The 19,468-nt window shown below is 53.3% G+C and overlaps 1 protein-coding gene across 9 annotated transcripts in view; it reads left to right on the plus strand.

The window, feature by feature from the left end:
• Positions 1–19,468, plus strand: part of DAB2IP (DAB2 interacting protein) — a 127,725-nt gene that overhangs the window by 64,928 nt on the left and 43,329 nt on the right. Inside the window, exon 1 of one of the 9 annotated variants that reach the window (XM_021414091.1) lies at positions 18,322–18,706. The exons of the other annotated variants lie outside the window; for them this stretch is intronic. Within the exon in view, the coding sequence (XP_021269766.1) occupies positions 18,594–18,706 (113 nt within the window). The 5' untranslated portion in view covers positions 18,322–18,593. Of the gene's footprint in view, positions 1–18,321; positions 18,707–19,468 lie in introns of those variants that run through there. 9 annotated transcript variants of the gene reach the window in all.

A 19,468-nucleotide genomic window follows, 5' to 3' on the forward strand; every position in this document is an offset into this window, starting at 1 on the left:
AAGTAGAGGGGGCATTGTTCGGTGGAAGCATAAAACCCTTTTTAACATTCGATATAATTCAGACATCTCTGTTAGCAGTGTTTAGTAAAGAGACCTCAAAGCATTTTTCAAACAGGAGCCCGCAGCAACGCACATCATCCTGGGGAGGGAGGAACCCCCCCGCTGCTGCCGCTGCTCCCTGCCCAGCAGGGCTGTGGGTGCTGACCCCACACGCTCCCGTTGGCCGCTTCCTGCCCTGCCAGGAGGGGCTCTGCCCATTGTTCCCTAATTTCAGCAGACAGGAAAAAACCCAACTGAATTCTGCTGCCCTCCCATTCCCAACAGCTGGTGCTCACAATTGTCCCAGTGCTCCTACCCGGAGCTGCTCTTTGTGTTCTAGGGGCGGCTCTGCAGGGTTATTGTTTTCGCAGTCATTTTATTCATCCCTGCGAGGCTGGGCTATTGTTTCCTCCTGACTCATGGCACCTGTTGAGGGCCTCTTCCTGTCCGGCACACAAACACACTGCGGGGTGGGAGATGGAGTGGGAGATGGATCCGGTGCCGACCAGTGCTGTACGTTACAGCAGCCCCACAGAGGAGGGAGCAGCAGAGCTGCAAGGTTGGAGCCACGTTCTGCTGGCAGCTGGGGACATGGGCAGAGAGACTGGGGACAGGGGGGTGTGCAGTGGAGGGGACGGGGCCGTTTGCTCTGTATGTCTCGCCCCTCAGCATGTCAGACCCACCGGCTTTCTTGGTGTTACCTCGGTGGGTCCGTGGAGTGAACTGCCAGCAGGTCGCTGTTAGCTGCAGGCTCTGTGTGCTTCTCAGGCTTGTTGCTTTCTGTTTGTTTTCCTCCATTTCTCGTCTCTTCTTTACAAGCTCCCACACCGGAGCTGGGAAGCCCTGGCTTTGCCCATCCCTGTGTTGCAGGGTGACCTTTGGGGCACTTCTGACCCAAGCCATGCCGTGATTCTCTGTCCTGGCCCCTCTGCCCCGTGCTGGCAGTGGTGATGCGGTGCTGGGGGGGAGGAGGGAGTGCTACGCCTTAGGTGGAACTAAAACATGAAATCTTATCACCTAGGTTTCAGGAAAAATAAACCGTGGCTGGACTTAAAACATAGCGGTGAGGAGGAGTAAGGGAGAGAGCCTTTTATGAGCATTGAGAATATTTGTAGCTAAGCAACGAACATCAGCAGGAAGAATAAATCAAAAGTTTCAGGGCTCTGCCTGCCTGCCTTCAAGGGTCAGGAACTATATTTTCCCTCTGTTAACAAGATTGCCTTCCTTTGAAACATCAGCTATTAGCTACTGCTGGGGCCAGGAGACCGTATTGGATAGACCGGAGGCTTGTTGGGGATACTGCCTGAGAAACGTAAATGAAAGGACAGAGAAGATAAGCATCTCGCCAAAGGCCATGTGGTGAGTCAGGCAGCATGCAGGAAAATGCTCTCAGAAAAGTAAAGTCTAACACATACGTAGTGTTTTCTAAATATCCTTCTATGAGGTCTCCCGACTCTTCAAAGTAGCAGCTGTAGACTCTGTTCCCATTTCACAGTTGGCAAAAGTTAAGCGACTGCATGGCTGCGGCGGTTTGTGTTTGAAATGATGCCTCTGTGGCTTTGCTCGTTTTATATATTTGTACAGTTCCTGTTGCTTTGGGGCACTGATCCCAGTTGCTGTGATTGCAGCACAGACCCGAGGCCCATCAGTCAGATCAGCTGGGCTCTATTTTCTAAATATTGTGCAGCGTTCTTCACCAGGTTGCACCAGAATACCCAGAAGCGAGGCATTTTGCTTTAAAATATGTTTTATTTATAAAGAGGAAATTTCTCAGAAATGCCAATGGGAATGACAGCAAATCAAATCCCAGCAGTAGTTTCTCAATGGAGCTTCTTTTTTTTTAAATACCATCATATAACCTCGGGGTATTTTCCATCTCTGCTTCTTCTCCCACTTAGTCAAGAAGCGGTTACAGACGGTGCTGCGCTCCCTGCCCTGCTGCCTCGCTGTGAGCTGCGGGGCTTGGGGCTGCCCCTGGTGTGGGACATCCCCTCGGAGGGGCTGGGCCCCGGGACCCCCCGCAGCACCACTGGGACACCCCACACATCTGGGCCTTAAACAAGCTTACTCCCTGATCAGGAACTCCAGAGACCTCTGAGCCTTCACAGGCACTCATGTTGGTGTTAATTATAAAGCTGAGTGTATTAAGGCCAGATCTCATGGTATTTGTATGGAACTGTGTTCCTGAGCCAGATTTATTACTTTAATGAGAGGAATGAGGGTAACCCTTGTGCTCCTGGCCTGCCAGGGGCAGCAGGAGAGGCTCCTGGGGGCAGCTGGGGGGCAGCTGTGTGCTGCACTTGGGCACTGCATCCAAGGCACTGAGCCCCAGTGGTGTCTTTGTGGTTAGAAGGTTATCTTCCTTGTCTCAGGAAAAACATAGCATCTCAATTTTTATGTATTTGTGCTCTTATTTGTATGTTGATCTCTGTTCAGAACATCCTTCTAAAGACAACGAAAAGCATCACTCATAGGAAGGAAGCGGTTTCTGTGTCGTGCTTGCTGATAGAGCTGTAAGCCTGCCCGACGGTGACTGGAGTTACTCAGCTGTGAAAAGCACTTTGGTGTTTTAAAGCAGAGGGTGTCTGTGGCCATTAGCAGCAGCGCTGGCAGAGCCCAGCCAAGTGCGGGGCCCATTAGTGCCGGTCCCAGCGCTGGGCTCCACGCTCCGGGCAGCAGCTGGTGCTGGCAGAGGTGGGATGGCTGCAGGGCACGCTCAGCAATAATACCGCTGCAGGGAGTGGTTTGGGGGCCGGTAGTGGTGTTAACATTCATTCAGGATGTATTTTGTTTTTCATATTGGTGAAATTTCCACTTTTGGAAGTACAGCAAACACACTCTGGAAGCGACAGCGACTATTTTAAAACAATGCGTTGGCAGGTGTGAGCTCATATCTGGGAAGAAGAGGTGCAGCTGGAGGTAACAGAAACCCAAAGCATTCAGACAGATCGGAGCCTTTCGGTTGTGTATTTTTTCTCTCCCTCCCACCCCCTCTGGGCCGCAGTGGGGTGAAGGCTGCCCCGCGCCCATCCTGCCCTGCAGAGCGGTGCTGCTCCGCCGGCTCCTGCGCTGTTCCCAGTTCCTGGCGTCTCAGACCGCCACGCGGTGCCCGAGGTGCAGGCTGAGCTGCTGCAGCGCTCCACAGAGATAAGCAGCGGATCCCAGGGCTGCCGGCCTCACCTTGCCCGCGGTCCCACGCGGGGAGCACTGGGACATGGCCCCACGGTCCTGCGGGGGGGGGGGGGGGGCAGGTGCTGCCCCACGCCTCCACGCTGCCCTTCAGGGAGCCACACGCAGGGCACCCGAGCCAGCCTGCCGTCCACCTTCAGTGTCCTTGTCTGAGCTTTCCTATCACGTTTTATGGGTTTCTCTCCCTCTGGTCAGCTGGAAAACATTTGGTTCCATCAGCTCCTCTCTGGTAGCGGTTCTCTATGCGGCTCTTTCTGAGGGGAAAGCAGTGCCAGGCTCGGGCCCCCCAGGTGATTTTTACTTGAGTGGTTTTCATATTGGTGGTGCCCCCGTGGTAACGCGTGGAGCAGCCCCAGCCTGCTTTGCTGCGTGCTGAGCAGACCCACACCTCAACGCCAGCTGTTTGCATGGGGAGGTCTCAAAAGGTAAAAGGAAAGGAGAACACAAAATGATGAGGGATTGGGGTCATTTGGAGCAAAAGCAGCAAAAGCTGGCGTGCCCAGAAAGCAGGGTCAGGCAGGCCGTGCTGGGACCTGCAGCCCCGGGCGTGGGGTGGAGGGGCCATGGGGCTCGGGGCTGCAGCTGCTCCCAGGCACATTTCTTCCCCTGAACGTGGGAAGCTCTGCTCTGTGCTTCCTGTGGCGAGTGTTCCCTGTCACCTTCTATGCCGTATAGATCCCTCTTTTTCATTATGTTACTGCTTTTTTTTTTTCCTTCCCAAAATCACACCCTCTTGTCTTTGGTTTAATTTTTACGTTTAATGAAACAGCCCTGTAATTAAATGTTCTTTCACAATTCCCTGGGCTGGGTATCTCATGACAAAAAGCACTCTGATTTTATTATTATTCTTACTAATGCAGAGTAATGTAATGCTTGAATCCTTATCAAGTGTAGTTTGGGGGGGTTAATCGTTTCGGTTAGAAGGAGAAGTTTGCTCCGTCGCTGCCGTGAGCCGACCTGGTCGGTGCCCTGCCCCGTTCCTTCCCATATTTAGATCTTGCAGCTCTGCTGTTGTGGCCGAGGACACCCGGTGCATGTCACTGCACACATGTTTGCATGAGCATCTGCATGTTAGCGCAGAGTGCTTGGATATATTTGGTTTTCTAGTTCACTGGGCAAACAGTTAGCAATAAACTAAATACTGAGAAAGCTGAAAGAGAATAATAGCCTTCCGCTGGGTGCGGGCGGGCAGGACGGGCCCACAAAGCACCACACGCAGAAAAGCAGACTAAGCCCTAAAAACCAATGAACTCGCTGAAATGTCCTTGTTGAAAAATATTTATGCTTCTCAAATTGAACTACATAAAAAAGCGAGTCCGGTTACTGTGAATCACTCAGACAGTCCCACATTTCCCTCTTGCTTGCACTATCCATCAGCTCATCCGCTCTCCTTCCCTTTCCACCTCCAGCCCTGAGCTGCCTCTGTTAATTATTTCCAGGCTCGGCCTGGGCAGGTACTGGCACCTGTGCTCCCGGAACAGCATTTCCCAAAGCCCAGACAGGTTCAGCTCCTGGAGCGCTGGGCCAGGCATTGCAGCAGTGTCAGAGCTGGGTTGGATGGGTGCCCAGAGCTGTGCTTGCTGACCTCCTGCTCCGTGGCATCGGAGCCTGGGCAAGCAAACAGCAGCTGTGGGCTGGGAGCGTCCAGAGATGGGGCCGTGTGCGGTGGATGTCTCCTGTTGCTGTCAGTACTGCGCCGATTAAGACGGCAACAGCAAAAATCCTTTGGGAAATCAGTGTAAAGGTTAAAAGCAGTCATTGTTTGGTATTTAGAGGCTTTTCATATAGAATTGCACACCTCTGGCAAAGGACATCTACAGCGGATGCAGCACTGAGTGCCTCACGAAGCAGCAGGGTGGGGAGCCTTGCTGGCAGAGCGGGCAGTGCTGAGCACACCCGAACCTGCGTGTGCCAGAGCTCTGGGGGCTGTAAGGGGACAACCAGCGGTGGGACAAGGCGTGGGCTGAGACGAGCCCTTCCAAAGCAGAACCTGGGAGCTGTGCTCTGACTCACAGCCGTGTCTGTGTGGGACTCTGCACCTCACAGGGCAGCAGTGCCTCCTCTCCCGCTGTCCCCAGGAGCACGGTGCATTCTGCTTGATCCCATGTCCCCTCCCGCCTCCAGTCCCCGGGAGTGGGAACTGCCCTGGTCTCGTGATGCACCCACAGTGGGGGTAAAATGCCTCCTCTCCCTGCAGGGCTCAGTGGCAGCAGGAGGTACTGCCCAGACGGTGAGGGCAAGGAGTGTGGGGGTGGCTCAGGGACAGGGGAAGAGTTGGGCCGGGAGCAGCAGGGCACGGGGTCTGTGCTGTTAGTCTGCATGTGGCCAGCTGAAGCGTTCCTTCCTCCTCATCATCCCTCACCCTCTCTTTGATCTCAGCTGTACTTTTTCCTGGAGGACTTCCAGCATTCTTGGTGGAGCTGTGAAGCTCCTTTCTTTTCCCCTATGCAAGCCACATCCCTCAAATTTAGGAAGGATGCTGTGATGATGAGGTGGAACTGTTGTGTGTAAAGCCACTGCTGGATAAACACGTTTGACTTCTTCAGACGTTCTCAATCTCTCTTTGTTCCTGCAACAAGCGCAGAACAGACAGCAGCACAGCTCTGCATTCAGCTGATAGTTCGCCTTTGTGCAACGTGGAAAATCTTCCCCATAAATGGTTCGAGCTGCGTTGTGGGTCCAGATGGTCTTTGTCCGACAAATTGAGAACTTTTGGCGACCATCATTTCTAGACTGACATGCCAGACAGATCGGCGTGCCAGCAGCACGCTGGGAAGCAAAGGCTGGGCTGGGAAGGGGCCAGCAGCCAAGATGCATCTATTCAGCTTTGGAGCCACGATTTGGCCACTCCTGGCTGAGGCAGCAGGACAAGGGAGAGAGCCCTGGGCAGCCAGCTGCACAGGAGTGCTGCTCTTCCAAAGGACAAGAAGAAAATGCCTTGCTCCTTGCTCCTTGCTCCTTGCTCCTTGCTCCTTGCTCCTTGCTCCTTGCTCCTTGCTCCTTGCTCCTTGCTCCTTGCTCCTGCTCAGTAGGCTTGGAAGCAAAAAAAGGCTCCTTCGTCCCGAGGTGAGCAGTCACTTCTCTCCCCTGCAGTAGTAGAAGCCTGACACTACATAAGTAGCTGTGAGATGATTCATAAAAAACTAATTTATAATTTGCCAGAATATAATCCTATTTGATCAGTGTTATTCAGTTCCTCTTTCTTTTAAAATTCAGTGCACTTAACTGTTCTACGAGGGTTTATGAATGTTTAAAAATTGCTTTGTGGTCCCTAAAGTAATTTGACAAGTCTGACAGCTATTGATTAAAAACCTGAAATTATTCAGACTGTGGGATGACTTGAGGGATTAGATAGAAAGTTTTTTTTCAAATGTGAAAGGAAATAAGATGTTGGAAAGTAAATATGTTCTTGAATATTTTTGAAAAATCCATTACAACTGTGAAATTAAATTGAAATGAGATACCTCGTGTGGAGATGAAGGAACTAAATGCTGGCTTTCCTGTTTGGTTCTGGGGCAGAGCTCACTGCCTGGGTCCGGTCCGTGTGTCCGCGGAAGATGCGGGTGCTGGGCCAGCCCCGGGCAGGGGCAGGGCTGCTGTGGTGGCTGGAGCGGTGCTGGGTGCTGCTGTCCCAGCTCGTCCTTCTGTGCCAGCTGCTGGGAAGGACTTCAGGTGCAGCTGTGCCTCTGCGAGGGAACGACAGCGCCAGCCGGGCCGTGTGCCCTGTGACCAGAAGGGACCTTCGTTCAGCAGGTGCGGAGTCCTGTCCTGGTTCTGACACCCAGGTTCTTCATAACCGTATTTTCTCCATCTTGACCTCACTGAGGTTTGCTCCCGCGGTCTCCCCACTCTGAAAGGCCGGCCTCAAATTTCACTTCTCTGCTGGTTAAAAGCCCTCTTCTGGTTTTCAGTCTGAATCCATTTGCAGCCAGTTTTAGCAGCTTGTTCCTCCAGCGCTGCTCTGTAGCCCCAGCAGCTCTCGCCTTTCTGCCACCCCTGCTCCACGGTGCACACAGCCCTGCTGCCCCGGCCCTGTCCTGAGATGAGGACGCTGAGGGTGACCCACAGTGACATCCCCCACGCATCTCTTCTGTGCCCCAGGAGACAACACAGTCTTGATGAGCATTCCCTGAAATCCCCAGCAACAGTTCTATCACAGAAGCGGGATCTGGCCCTACAATTCCCGAAGAGCTGCAGAACCGCTGTCACCTGCAGCTCCAGCAGATCGCCGTCCTCAGGAGGTGATACCAAAGCACGAATTGGGCAGATGGCAGCGTGCCCTTGGCCTGCTCCCCCAGGCAGCAGCACGCAGCACAGCTCCAGCAGTTCTGTGCTGCTGCCCTCAGCGTCTCCACGTGTCGGGATCCACGGTGAGGGCCCCCGCGAGGAACTGCACACGGTGCCACCGGGCTGAGCGGGGATTTTAAACCCTGGTGCTGCATATGGACCTCAGGTACATTTCAGTGTCAACATTCGTCTTTGAAAGGATGAGTGGAAGGAAGGAAGACCTTCACGTTTAGTGACTGCCAGCAAATAGCAGGCATCCTGTAGCTGTCGTTCTGCAGCAGGCAGGGATTACCCACAAACCCTGCACCTCCAAAGTGAAGGAGCCCTAAAGCTGACCCCAGGCGCACTTTGAACTTGGCTACCTCTGATTAATTAAGTTTTTCTTTCCTTGAGCCTGATTTGAGACTTAGGCTCAGAATGAGGGATTTAAGTTAAACTCTTGAGAAATTGAAGGACGGTTCTCATCCCCTCTTTCTCGTCTCATCTCCTTCACCATCACATGGCATGCACACGTGTGTAACAGAGGGCTTGCTGTGGCTGCTGAGAAATCGGTCTCCAAAGGGATTCCTGTCTCAGAATTCCTCTTACTCCTCTTGCAGCTGCACCGCTTCCCTCGTCAGCAGGATTTTCCTTCCTGCCAGGCTCGAGGTGACAGTGGGCTACAGCAAACCCTTGGCTAATACTGCCATAGGCAGTCTCTGGGCAGCGTGGAAGGGGTGACAGCAATCCTGCATTTATATGAAGAGTAGCAAGTTTTCCATGCAGCTGTGGATTATCTTTAATTCATTTAATGGCTGAGCTTTCTGGGGTGCGTAATATCCATCAGTGCTGGGGCTGGGGCACAGGGCTGCCATCAGGGCCCAGTTTGGAGAGCTTCTCCCATGCTTGTGACACGGGGAATGAAGGTGGCTCGTTGTGTAGCTCTGCAGGGTTGCACAACAGCCCCGAAACTTCACAGCCCTCCCTGGTTAATAGCGATAATGATTATAATAGGAGTTCATTAACCTGCTGGTATTTACAGCCTTCTGTGTGGTCAAGAAAATGTTGAATAAAACATAAAGAAAACAGAGCAGGTACAATGAAAACACTGGATTTCCATTTTGGGGGGTTGTCCTTACAATGACTTGTCTCATCCAGCAGGCAGCTGCACCAGGGGCCACAATGGGAGCAGGGTCTTGGCTCCCCTGCCGTGTCACCCACCACCCATGTCACCCACAGCCCATGTCAAGGCAGTGACAGCGCTCAGGGACCTGTCCACACCCGGGCTGGGACTGCCCCGACGGAGCTGGAAGTTGCCACGTGGGCCCGAGCAGGTGCTGCAGCTGCTGCCCATCCCCAGAAGTGCCCAGTGTTTGGACAAGGCGTTTTATAGTCCATGTGACAACCCGGTGACTGCTGGCTGCCACTTGCAATGTTATTTCCACTCTGTAAGGAACGGGGCTGCAGTATACATCACACTGCTGGGTGGACAGGCACTGGCTTTCAGAAATCTGCTGTGTGTGACTGGTGATAGGGAGAAGTGCTAAGATGAGGCACAATGGCTCTGTTTCCTTTTTTCTTCCACTTCTTTTGCTGTTGTATCTCAGTAAATGCTGGCGATTTGGAGGGGTGGCAGTGCTACTCGGGTAGTCAGATCTAAAAAAAACTTTTCAGAAATGTTTCTCCCGATCCCTTAATTAGAATTCTTTAACCCACTTTCCTTGAGGAGAAACAATTGTTTACAGAGAGGAGTGTGATCTGACTGAAGGGTGTACAATAATCTGCCCTGAATCTGCTCTGCTGAATTGTACCAAATTAACTTATTTCTCTGTATTTGTTCATATACAAAGCATAAATAATTTAGCATTGTGTCTCTCTCTGCGAACGCGAGGAGCACGCTTGCTGATTTCAGATCAGATGGAGCGGTGATGTTTATTACTCTGATGTTGGGGAATGATTGTTGCATATTTAATATCCCCATAAATAAAACTGTGTAGCTGCGTTCCCACTTCAGGGATGGGCACACAGCTCCCTCCTAACACCTCTGATCTGCAGGACTCAGAGCTTTTGCACGGTGAATGCTGAGGCTTCACTGCCTGGCGAGATGGGGCACGAGAGGCTGCAGCATTGCCCGTGCAGCCCAGCAAAGTCACTGGTGCCTATGGAAACACTCAGAGACTTGTGCCGTGTGACAAAGCAAATACCAGGAGAAGTAAAACAAACCTCATTAAAATAAAGTGGCTGGATGATAAGGTGCGTGTTTAACATTCCTTTTAAAAGCAATATTTCTTTTCTTCGTTTTATCTTGCTAATGCCCTTAAAAACCGCCTGAAAATATGTTGCAGTAATTGCCGAAGTAGCTGGAGCTTTTAGCATCCTTACAATGAGGACTGAAGGCCTCTGATTGTAGTAAGGTGTATTTCCATGTCAGAGGCGCATTCTGTGCAGCGGGTGAGCACCTGGGCCAGGCCTGCTCTTCCTGTTCATGGCTAAGATCTCTCCCAAGTGTGGCACGAGCACTGCAGTGCTCTGCAGCGAGGTCCCTGGACGTCCCGCTGCACAGCCATGGGTGTGCGGTGCTGGCACTGCTCTCTGCTGGCTGTGGCTGCAGGGTCTCACCCTAGCACCTTGCAGAACTCTGCCTTGCCACCCAGTGCCGTTTTCCTCTAACATTTATTGGCATGGAGAGAAACTCTTGTGCAGCACACTTTCCAGAGTGAAGGGAGCAAGGCTGTTTGGGAGTGGTGGAAAGCAAGGGAGAATGAACAAGCTTTGTGAACCACTGGCAGTCCAAGGCTGCCCCGCTAGGTCACGCTGCTGTTCCCTCCCCCTTGGCAGGGCTTGCCTCTTGCTGAGTGCTTGCAGCAGGCTGGGATGGCCTCTGAGGAACGGTTTGGATCTCATTGAGAGCCGGGCTGCATGGCTGCGAGCAGGAGGGAGTCCCCAGGGGGGCCTGGGGCGGGCACTGTTCCCATGGGCCCTGGCAGCAGAGGGCTCTGCAGCCAGCAGCACTGGGCGATGTGGGAGCAATGGTTGGAGCCCCTTCCTTTGCTGGAGCACACCCATCTTACTTGCTTAGTATTCCTAAAGCGAGTTAATAACTATTTTTATCTCTATTCACATTTCTCACACACATATAAACCTCTGTTGATGTTTAGCTCGACAAGCCAGGCTGCAGTTATGATGCTGAAAATCTCAAACCTGTCACAGAGTGAGGCAAGGATAAAGGAAGAAAACAACTTAGATAAAAGAGCGATGGCCTCAGCAATGCTGCATGTGGCACACTTCCCAAGCCTCAGAGAGACTTATTAATTTGCATCATGGAAATGTTTATGGTGCACAACTCAAGTGGCTTCCTGGCCCCACTTGGGATCTCACTGGCTTTCAGAGGAAGCTGCTTTCACATTTCTACAGTCAAAGGCATTCAGAAGCATTTTTTGTTCCTTAAATTATGAGATGCTATAGGGAAGGCACATGTCAAAGATAGGCCAAGACTGTATCAGCGATTGCACATCAGCCCAACGCACGTTTTAATGGCTTGTTCCAGGCAATGTGCTCAGCCGTAGATTAAACATTCTGTGCTTCGCTGCATCCTTGTGGCTTTCTGTCTGGGCAGGAAGATGGCCCAAGTTAGGCTCTGACTAATGGGTCACAGCCGTGCGCTTGGAACGCGCCTGTGGGTTTCCTCCCCGAGTTTCCTTCCAGTTCTATTTTCCTTTAGACAAGACAATTACATTGCTCGTTGCTAAAATAAAAACATAAGGGGAGTAAAATGATTCATCTTTCCGAGCAGTTTTGCTAAAGAGTATCATTAATGAAACATAGGGAGGAACGTTTATGCTTCGGAAACTGCTCTTTGTCCGAGACACCAGGCTGCTTGGGGGGCTGCGTCCTGCTGCAGCAGCCTGCATGGAAACCAGGGGGCACTTTCACCGGCTCTAATGTCATTATTAAAAAAAAAAAAATGAAATAAACTAAAAATCCAATCCTTTGCGAACCACACGCGTGCATTGTGAGGAGATGCTTGGCAGCTTCTGCAGAGCTGTCTATCTGCTGCATGGCAGCTGCTAGCGCAGCTGGGTTTTGCAGAAGCGTGCGGGTTGTGGAGCGCGGAGCATTTAACCCATCCCTCATCCCGGGGAGCGCCGGTTCGTGCCACCCCCGATGGCCCCGAGCCAGCCACCAGGAGCCGCATCAGCTGCGGCCTTTCTGAGCGTCCGGAGGAGGGGAGAAGAAATCATGGAACGTTTTTCTCTCTTGGCAGTTGTTTTCATTTCTCTGAAGTCTGCTTTGTATCAGCGCTTTGCGTGTCCCAGCCCTTGCATGCTGAATGCGCCCAGCAGTCTGACTTGTTGTCCTCGTGCCCTGTAAATGGGATCTGACCAGAGGTTATGGAGTGACTCAGTCACCGATTGTGCCCAGTTTCTCATCAGCAGCCACGGTCTGTCCATGTAATTCCTGTTGACAAGCTGATGGTTTCCTAATGGAAAGAGCCCGGCGCCGCGGGCATGCGCACAGCCTCGCAGCCGGGCCTGGAGCATCGGGCACCACGTGATCCCCCCTGCGGGACCATCCTCCACGTGTGCCCGGCTCCGTGGAGCTCGCAGCAATTGGGTTAGCCGGGAGGACGAGGGCAGGGAGCTACAGATGCAGCGCAGACATGGAGAAGTAACTGCAGAGGGCTGGGAACAGGAAAATGGAGCTTTCTGCCTCTGGCTCCACAGCGTGAAGCCCGCTTGGCGCCTGGGGAGTTCCATCTGCAGCGCCTGGCGGTGGCCGGGCTTCAGGCCTGGCAAGGGAAGGACACACAGGGCAACCCTGCCTACACCGCATGTGTTTTTTAAATGGCTCCAGTTGTTTTTTGAGGCCATTTTAGGATTTTGTGCTTCCTGCTGACAGCAGTGGCTTGTGGCTCTTGTTTGTGATGGCAAGCGAGAGGCAGCTGGGGCCAGCTGGGCTGGGCTGGACTTTGCTTCACCGTGTTTACAGCACTGTTCTCATTTGGGAACTCACCTGCTGCTTTCAGTTTCGATCGGCCGAAATGGTTCACGAAGCCCTTCAGGCCGGGAGGGCAGGAGGCACGGTGCACTGCCAGGTGAGCGGAGCCGCACCATGGCTGTGTGCTTGGGGAGCTCTGGGCTCCCACCAGCAGGCTGTGCTGGGCTGGGCAGGGCAAACCGAGGGCGCTGGGTGTGGGGAAGGCACCCGCAGAGCTGGACCCCAGAGCTCAGCATTGTGCTTTGGGTTATTTGGGCTTAGAGCCGCTGCAGCGTTACACACTTTGCTGCCAGTTCTGGAAGAGCTTGTGCTCCCTGTCCACGTGCCCTGGCCATCGGCTGGGTTAGCTGTAGTGGTGTAATCAGTGCAGCCTCGTGAGCTCAGGGGGATTGCAATTTTGTTAATGAGCGCGTACGCTGGGCCTGTCTGCTCCCAGGGATTGGGGCTAAGCTTAGCATCTGTCACAGGAAGACAAAGTGGTTCCGTGGCACTGGCACAGCGGCAGTTCAGAGGGTGGGGAGAGGGCTGCCGGCTGGAAGAACAAGAATTGGTGGAGTTGGTGTTTTAAGAAATAAAATGCAACAACAAAACCCAAACCCCAAGTTTCCAGATCAAAATTTAAGGCTAGAAACATTTTGAATTTTCTTGGAAGAAAGTAAAACAGAAATGTTGGCTTTCTGCTCAGCAGATGTAACCTGTCAGAGCTGGGGAACCACACAGCCAAGCCGCTGCAGGGAGCAGAAGGGCAGAGCCGGGGCTGGGAGCTGAACCCAGGCTCTCTCTGTAGCAAAGGACGGCTCTGTGCAGCCCCGCTCAGCTGAACTCCATCCCATTACACCAGCTCAGGCTCTCAGTGTAGCTTTTAAGTGGTTTTAACTCTTCTTGTTACCAGCACAGGCTCATGGCCTGAGGTGTAGGTTTACACAATGAGGATGAAGTAAAACTGCAGGTGAGATGGCACAGCTGTACCTCCCAGTTACCTGGGGCCGAGTGAGCGTGGGGGCTGTGTGCTGACCCCAAGTACCCACTGCAAGGGGAAGGCCTCCCAGATTCTCCCTGTAAAAATCATACACTGACACAACATGTGAAAAACAGCCATTTTTGCAATGAAGATGAGTTGTAGTTTAATTTAGTTAATAACCGAGGCAAGTTAATCCTGTTCAGACAAGGATCAAACCAGTTTCAGTGCATCTGTGTCAGTGCTTTGCATCTGTCTAACTAGATAGATTTAAAATAACTTGGTTATAAAAGGAAATTGTTTGTACTGTGCAGCTTCTGAGCCGGGGATCAGGCCTGGCTGTGCTCCCACCCCCACCCCAGCCCGCAGAGCATTTTGGCTCAGCCTGCTGCCCCGCTCTGCCGCCTGCAGAAGGGGACGGAGATACCGTGTACCACGCAGGGCTGCACGGAGCACATCCAAGAACTAACTCGTGTCCCATCTGGAAGGCGGTAAAAAATATTTCTGACTGGAAAGATTGACTGGGTCTAATTTCATCTATTTGAGAGGAATAAGGTAATCGAAAGTTAGGAAAGCAAATGTTAGTTTCCTCAGTTCGAAGGTCGTATGTTGGTAATGGCAATTGGAGGTTGTTATACTTGTTAGCTTTTGCCATCACGCACGACTCTTTAAAAAGACAGCTGAGAACAACTGTAGGTTTCAGCTTCCATCTCTGCAAGGGAAGATGAGATCCCTCCAGCCCTGTCTGCTCTCTGGGCTGGGGGGCACATGGGAGCTGATGTGTGTCCCCACCGTGGCACAGCCCTGCGGCCCTTATCCTCCTGCAGCCCGGCTCCAAACCCGCAGGTGCAGTGGGGAGGGCTGGCTGCAAGGACAGCGGGCAGGCCTGGCAAGGGACGTGACACTGCCAGCCTGAGCGGCGGGCAGGAAGCAGGGCAGCAGCTCCAGAGCAGCCACACTGCTCGGCATCCTCTGTTAGTGATGTTACTCAGCCAGCCTGAGGGACTTTGTACTTCAGAGGTCTGATTTAGACGTGTACAACTTGCTGGCCCCGTGGCTAGCTCTGTCCTGCCAGGTGCCAAAAGGCACAGTCCATGGAGACATCCACATTGGCAAATACATTCAGAGCCTTCAGTGCACTCCCCTTGGCTTTGATGCGAGCCAGGTCCTCCCTCCCCTGCAGAGTGCCGTCCTGACTGCATTTTGAAGTCACAAGCCGTGGCTCTCCTTGGACATCGAGCAGCCTGCGCTCCCACCCTGGGGAAGCCAGGCCCTGCCCTGCCACCCGTGCGCTCACAGCTGGCTCCTCAGCAGCTGGCAGCCGTGGCACTGGTGTCACAGCCTGTGAGCAGCGCTGGGAAACAGGCACAGAGGGGCACGGTGAGAGCACCACGCATTCCTTTCAGTCTGTGCGTGCTCTCGGTATTGCTGTGATGCTTTATCTGCTCTTGCTATTCAGAGCTTTGTATGAAATCATTTCTAGTCCATTGAAGTAGTTTTCAGAGATTAATCTTTCAAAGCATTAGCATTGATTTCTGCATGTGCGTGCCCTCCTCCGGTCTATATCCAGGGGGAGATGCATTATCTGAGTTGGAGGAAAGCTCACTTGTCCTAATTTATTGAAAAAAATAACTTTAGGTTTAAAATGGGGCTGTCATTTATGAACACAGTTCAATCTGTTCTTCACTCCTGAGTCTTCGCTCTGACCTTTTCCGTATCTGAAATACTCTGGGCTGTGCGCTGTGTTCATTAGTTTAACTTTCGGGAGGGAGCAGCAGGTGTGGGCTGTGGATAAGGACTGTGTGCAAGCTTGGCTCCCTGCTTATCCACGTACCCCTGGCAGGCTGCAGCGGCAATTTAATTTAGGGCAGTGCTAGGATTTTTACTTTTTAGGAGTTCTTCACAGTTTGTAAGTTTTAATAACAATTTTTACGTCCGCTCTGGAAGGAGCTGCCCCTGGCATTGTGTGAAGTACACAGTGATGACACTGGCACTTGTAAAGATGAGCTGGAGAAGCGACGCAGTGCATCCATCCCAGCCCTGCAGAGGGCCCCTGCTCAGGGAGGCTGGGACAGCACGGGGGGCCTGGCCAGGATACGGTGAGCTGTGGGGATGGGAGCTGCAGGGATGGGGAGATGTGGGGCTGGGAGCTGTGGGGCTGCAGGGGCTTTCCCAGCCTCACTGCAGGGCTGGCCCCCAGCCTCTGGGGAGAAACAAGCAGCTCAGCCTTGGTGGAGTGACAAATGCAGAGAGAGCTGTAAAAACAAGGAGGTGATCTCTAAAGATATCTGTCCTTCTCCTACCTGCAGTCAGGACCTGTTGGATTTCTGGTGCAAAGGCTCTTCCTGAGGTCAGGTCCTGTCAGGTGTCACTGCATGGCTCTGCAGGCAGGCTTGTCTCCCTGCTTGGGGGTTTGGGATGCTTTCAGGTTGGCTGTGGCTGTGTGTAGAGACTGTGTCCGTGTCGGAGACTGGAGCTGGCTGTGCAGAGCACTGAGCAGGGGACAACCTGGCTGTGCGGAGGGACTCGGAGCTGCAGGGCATTGCCATGTGGCTGGGAGCACCACTGCTGGGCACTGCGCTGCCCTCAGCCCTTCCTGCTGCTATCCACATCCCCATTACAGCAGGGAACACACAGCTGCTGTGTGCAAGGGGCAGAGCCGTTCTGTGCCTTCCAAGGGCCGCTGTCCCAGCAGGTGCTGGGGGCAGAGGGGAGCAGTGCCCACAGTGCAGTGCCCACAGCTACAGCTCTGAGTGCCCCGGAAAAATCACCAGCTTTGGCTGTGTGAATCTCTCATTCCATCTGAAAAGCAGGGTCCCACGAGAAGGATGTGTTGTATATCCCTGAAAGACACCGACATCTATCTGGCTGCAGGGCAGGTAGCGAATGGGAGAAATCAGCTTTATATCGTGGTGCTGTCTCTGGATAAAACATACACAATGAGAACAAACTTCAAAATGCTTTGAGCTTTTTCTTTTTTTACAGAAGAGCTCAGCAGAACGTTTTCCTGACTTCTTGTTGTTATAAAATTTTCATTGATTGAATTTTGGTTTTTTTTAAGAACATCATTCAGTCTCCAAAGTCAGTTATACGCCATTAAACTGAGGCCGTTACGTATGCCAGCGTTGTTAGGCAGAAGGACAAGTGAAAACAAAGTGCTGTTGGGATGCTAAGACGTATTTGCGTGTCAGGCTCAAAGCCGTGCGCTGCTGGCACCTCTCTGGAGTTTGGATTTGAAATTCAAAACCTGAGTCCTGCAAATGCTTCTTGGCTCACACTGCTGGGAGTGCTGAGTAGTGGCTCCGAAGCGCGACTAATAGCGCAGAATGATATTGGATGTTTGCAGGAACGGGGCTTCACAAAAAGATTTATAAAAATCTGCTGCTCGTAGCAGTGTTACGTTGTAAATGAAACCTCCAGGAAGGACGATGGCATCTCAGTAAGCGTGGGGTTCTGCTGATCAGCGTTACGTTCCTAAGGAAAGTCCAGCGCTTGTTCAGGAGAGCAGAGGAGTGAAGCTAATTACGAGCAGAGAAGGAAGTCGGCCGGCCCAGATGCTCTGTCTGGCTGGTATGAAATACAGAGTACCAGGCAGCATTAGTCAGAGGTTAGACATTCCTTCCGTGTACTATTGGGTATGGAGCCTGATTGTGCAGAAGCACTTGACATCAGTTGCACTGTCTCTGACCATCAAGCACATTCTAATAGCGAAGGTGAAGAAATCTTTTAATAACCTAGGAGTTTGGTTTTGCCGTTGTTCCAAATCACCATCGGCCTGGGTGATTTGGGCCCTCTGGCCTCACCTGAGCGTTGTGCCGATCTGAAGGACACCCCAAGCAAACAGCCACACTCTGGGCAGGGCTGCTCGGCCACTGTGAGCATGGGGTGTCCTGAGAGCACATTGAGTAGCATCTGCCACTCTGTACGTGGCGTGTGGTGCCATAAGGTGCGGAATGTAGACTGAAAAGTTTTCAGCAGAGGCCTGCAGTGACAGTGACCCCCAGCTCCAGCTCCAGCAGCCCGGGGACAGTGGCCAGCTGTGCAGCTGCAGCGCATGGTGCTTGTTGTGCCAAAATCGGGGCAGGCTGGAACCTCCGGACAGCGGTGCTTTTTAGGACATCCTCAAGCTTTTGACTTTACCTTTTTCTAAGCTTTTTTAAATTTTTTTTTTAATTTTTTTCGATTTAAAATTTAGAATAAATCTGGATAACCGCTGACCCTTCCATTTCTTACTCTTCAAGGTCATTAGGGAATTTGGCGTGGCCATAAAGCACCGGCTTCACAGCTAATAAAAGTGAGAGCTATCCGGGTTTAATAGCTGCAGAAGGGGAGCACAGCAGGAGGCTGTGAGCGCCCCGTGGCCGCACTGCGATACCCCCTGGCCCCAAAGCCCAGAAGCATGGACAGGGTGGGACGAGCGACCTGCATGGCAGAGCCGCAGCTCCCAGGGGCTGTCAGCACTAACACAGCGCAGTCGGTGGGCAGCAGTCAGCGCCGGGCAGCGTTTGTGTCACACGGAGGTGCAGCTGTGCACAGACCGACCTACAGACCGACCGGGTGGGATGTCAGGCCGGGCACATGGAAATTCAGCGAGCAGAGCCTGTGCTGCCCAGCAGCACTGCTCCCAGCACATCTGGCTCCCGCTGAAGGCCAAACGTGTGCAGTTTGCACTCGCTGCTTCCTTCCAGATTGTCTTAATAATGTGTCCAAATGTGCAAAAGGAAATACTCCAGAGCTGGGCTGCAGTGAGGATCTGGGTTCTCTCTTTTCCTGCTGCCTTTGCTCTCCACCCACTGCATGTGTAAGGCTCGTTCCAAAGTTCAGGTTCTGCATTTTTATGCCTTGCCAGAGAGATAAAGCGCTCAGTAAAACTGTAACTTGACCTTAACGCTTTGCCGCAGCGAGGGAGACACCGTGCTGAGGGGAAGGAGGGCAGCGACGCCCGGGGCTGGCAGATGGGGACGGGGATGGGGCAGCATGGTGATGGCACAAGGGCTCAGCTTGGGAGCTGCTGAGCTGGAGCCGGGCTGGCACATCCTGAATTTTTGCTCTGCTGCACAAAGGACCCCTGTGCTGCTGCTGCAGACTTGAGAGCGAAACGATTGACTGAAGCTGCCTGTTATTATTTTTGGCTACTCCAGCCATGTATCAAAAACCTGACGCTGGGTTGATGTTGGTGCCCTACTTTATAGAAGCCTTGAAAAGCAGATCGAGGACAGCGAGCTTGTCTTTGTGCCTGGCATCTGCCAGCAAGGGGTGAGCGAGCTTCAAACCGCTGCCGGGGGGAGAGGGGGGCGGCAACACGCGCGGCTCCACGTGCTCCGTGCGGAGCTCTGCATGCGGGACGGGGCTGAGGCTGCGGGGTGGGAGGCGCTGCCCGTGCCGGTGGGCGACGGCTGCATCCCCTGGGCACGGTGCGGAGCGGCCCACCCCGCGAGGGAGAGAAGGACCCGGCTGGCATTAGGTGATAGAAGAGCTCTGCGTTGTTCGCGTCCAACACGATGGCCGCCCTTCCTTCGAGCTGTTGGGACCCCGCGACCCCGGCTCTGCCTGCTGCTGGCTCCTGGGGCGGTGCCTGCCCAGCCCCGGCCCCGGGCCCCGCTGCCCTCACACCGCTCCGGGGAACCGCTCCGGCATCTTTTTAACGAGGGACCCTTCCCTCCGCTCTCCTTTTCGCCCCGATGGCGCCCGGCGGTGGCTGCCAGGTGTACGAGCCGGAGGATTGATGGTTTGCTGCAGACATGGACGGTAGCCTTTGAAAAGTGGAAAAGGAAGCAGCTATAAATAACAGCCAGGGGACAGTGCCATGCGGTGGTTTTTCATTTACTCGATAGCCCCACTTCGTTCTTGATGAGTAATGGAGGCACCTGAATACGCCAGGACGACGGCAGCAGCCCGGCTCCGGGCGCGGGCGGGGTGAGGACGGGGCGGCCAGGAGCATGCGGTGCCGCTCGGCCTCTGCTCGGGCCGCGGGGCGGCCGCACTTCACCCCCCCCGGGGGCAGCGGGCACCGCGCGG

Source organism: Numida meleagris, chromosome 16 (assembly GCF_002078875.1).
Source record: "Numida meleagris isolate 19003 breed g44 Domestic line chromosome 16, NumMel1.0, whole genome shotgun sequence".
NCBI lineage: Eukaryota > Metazoa > Chordata > Aves > Galliformes > Numididae > Numida > Numida meleagris.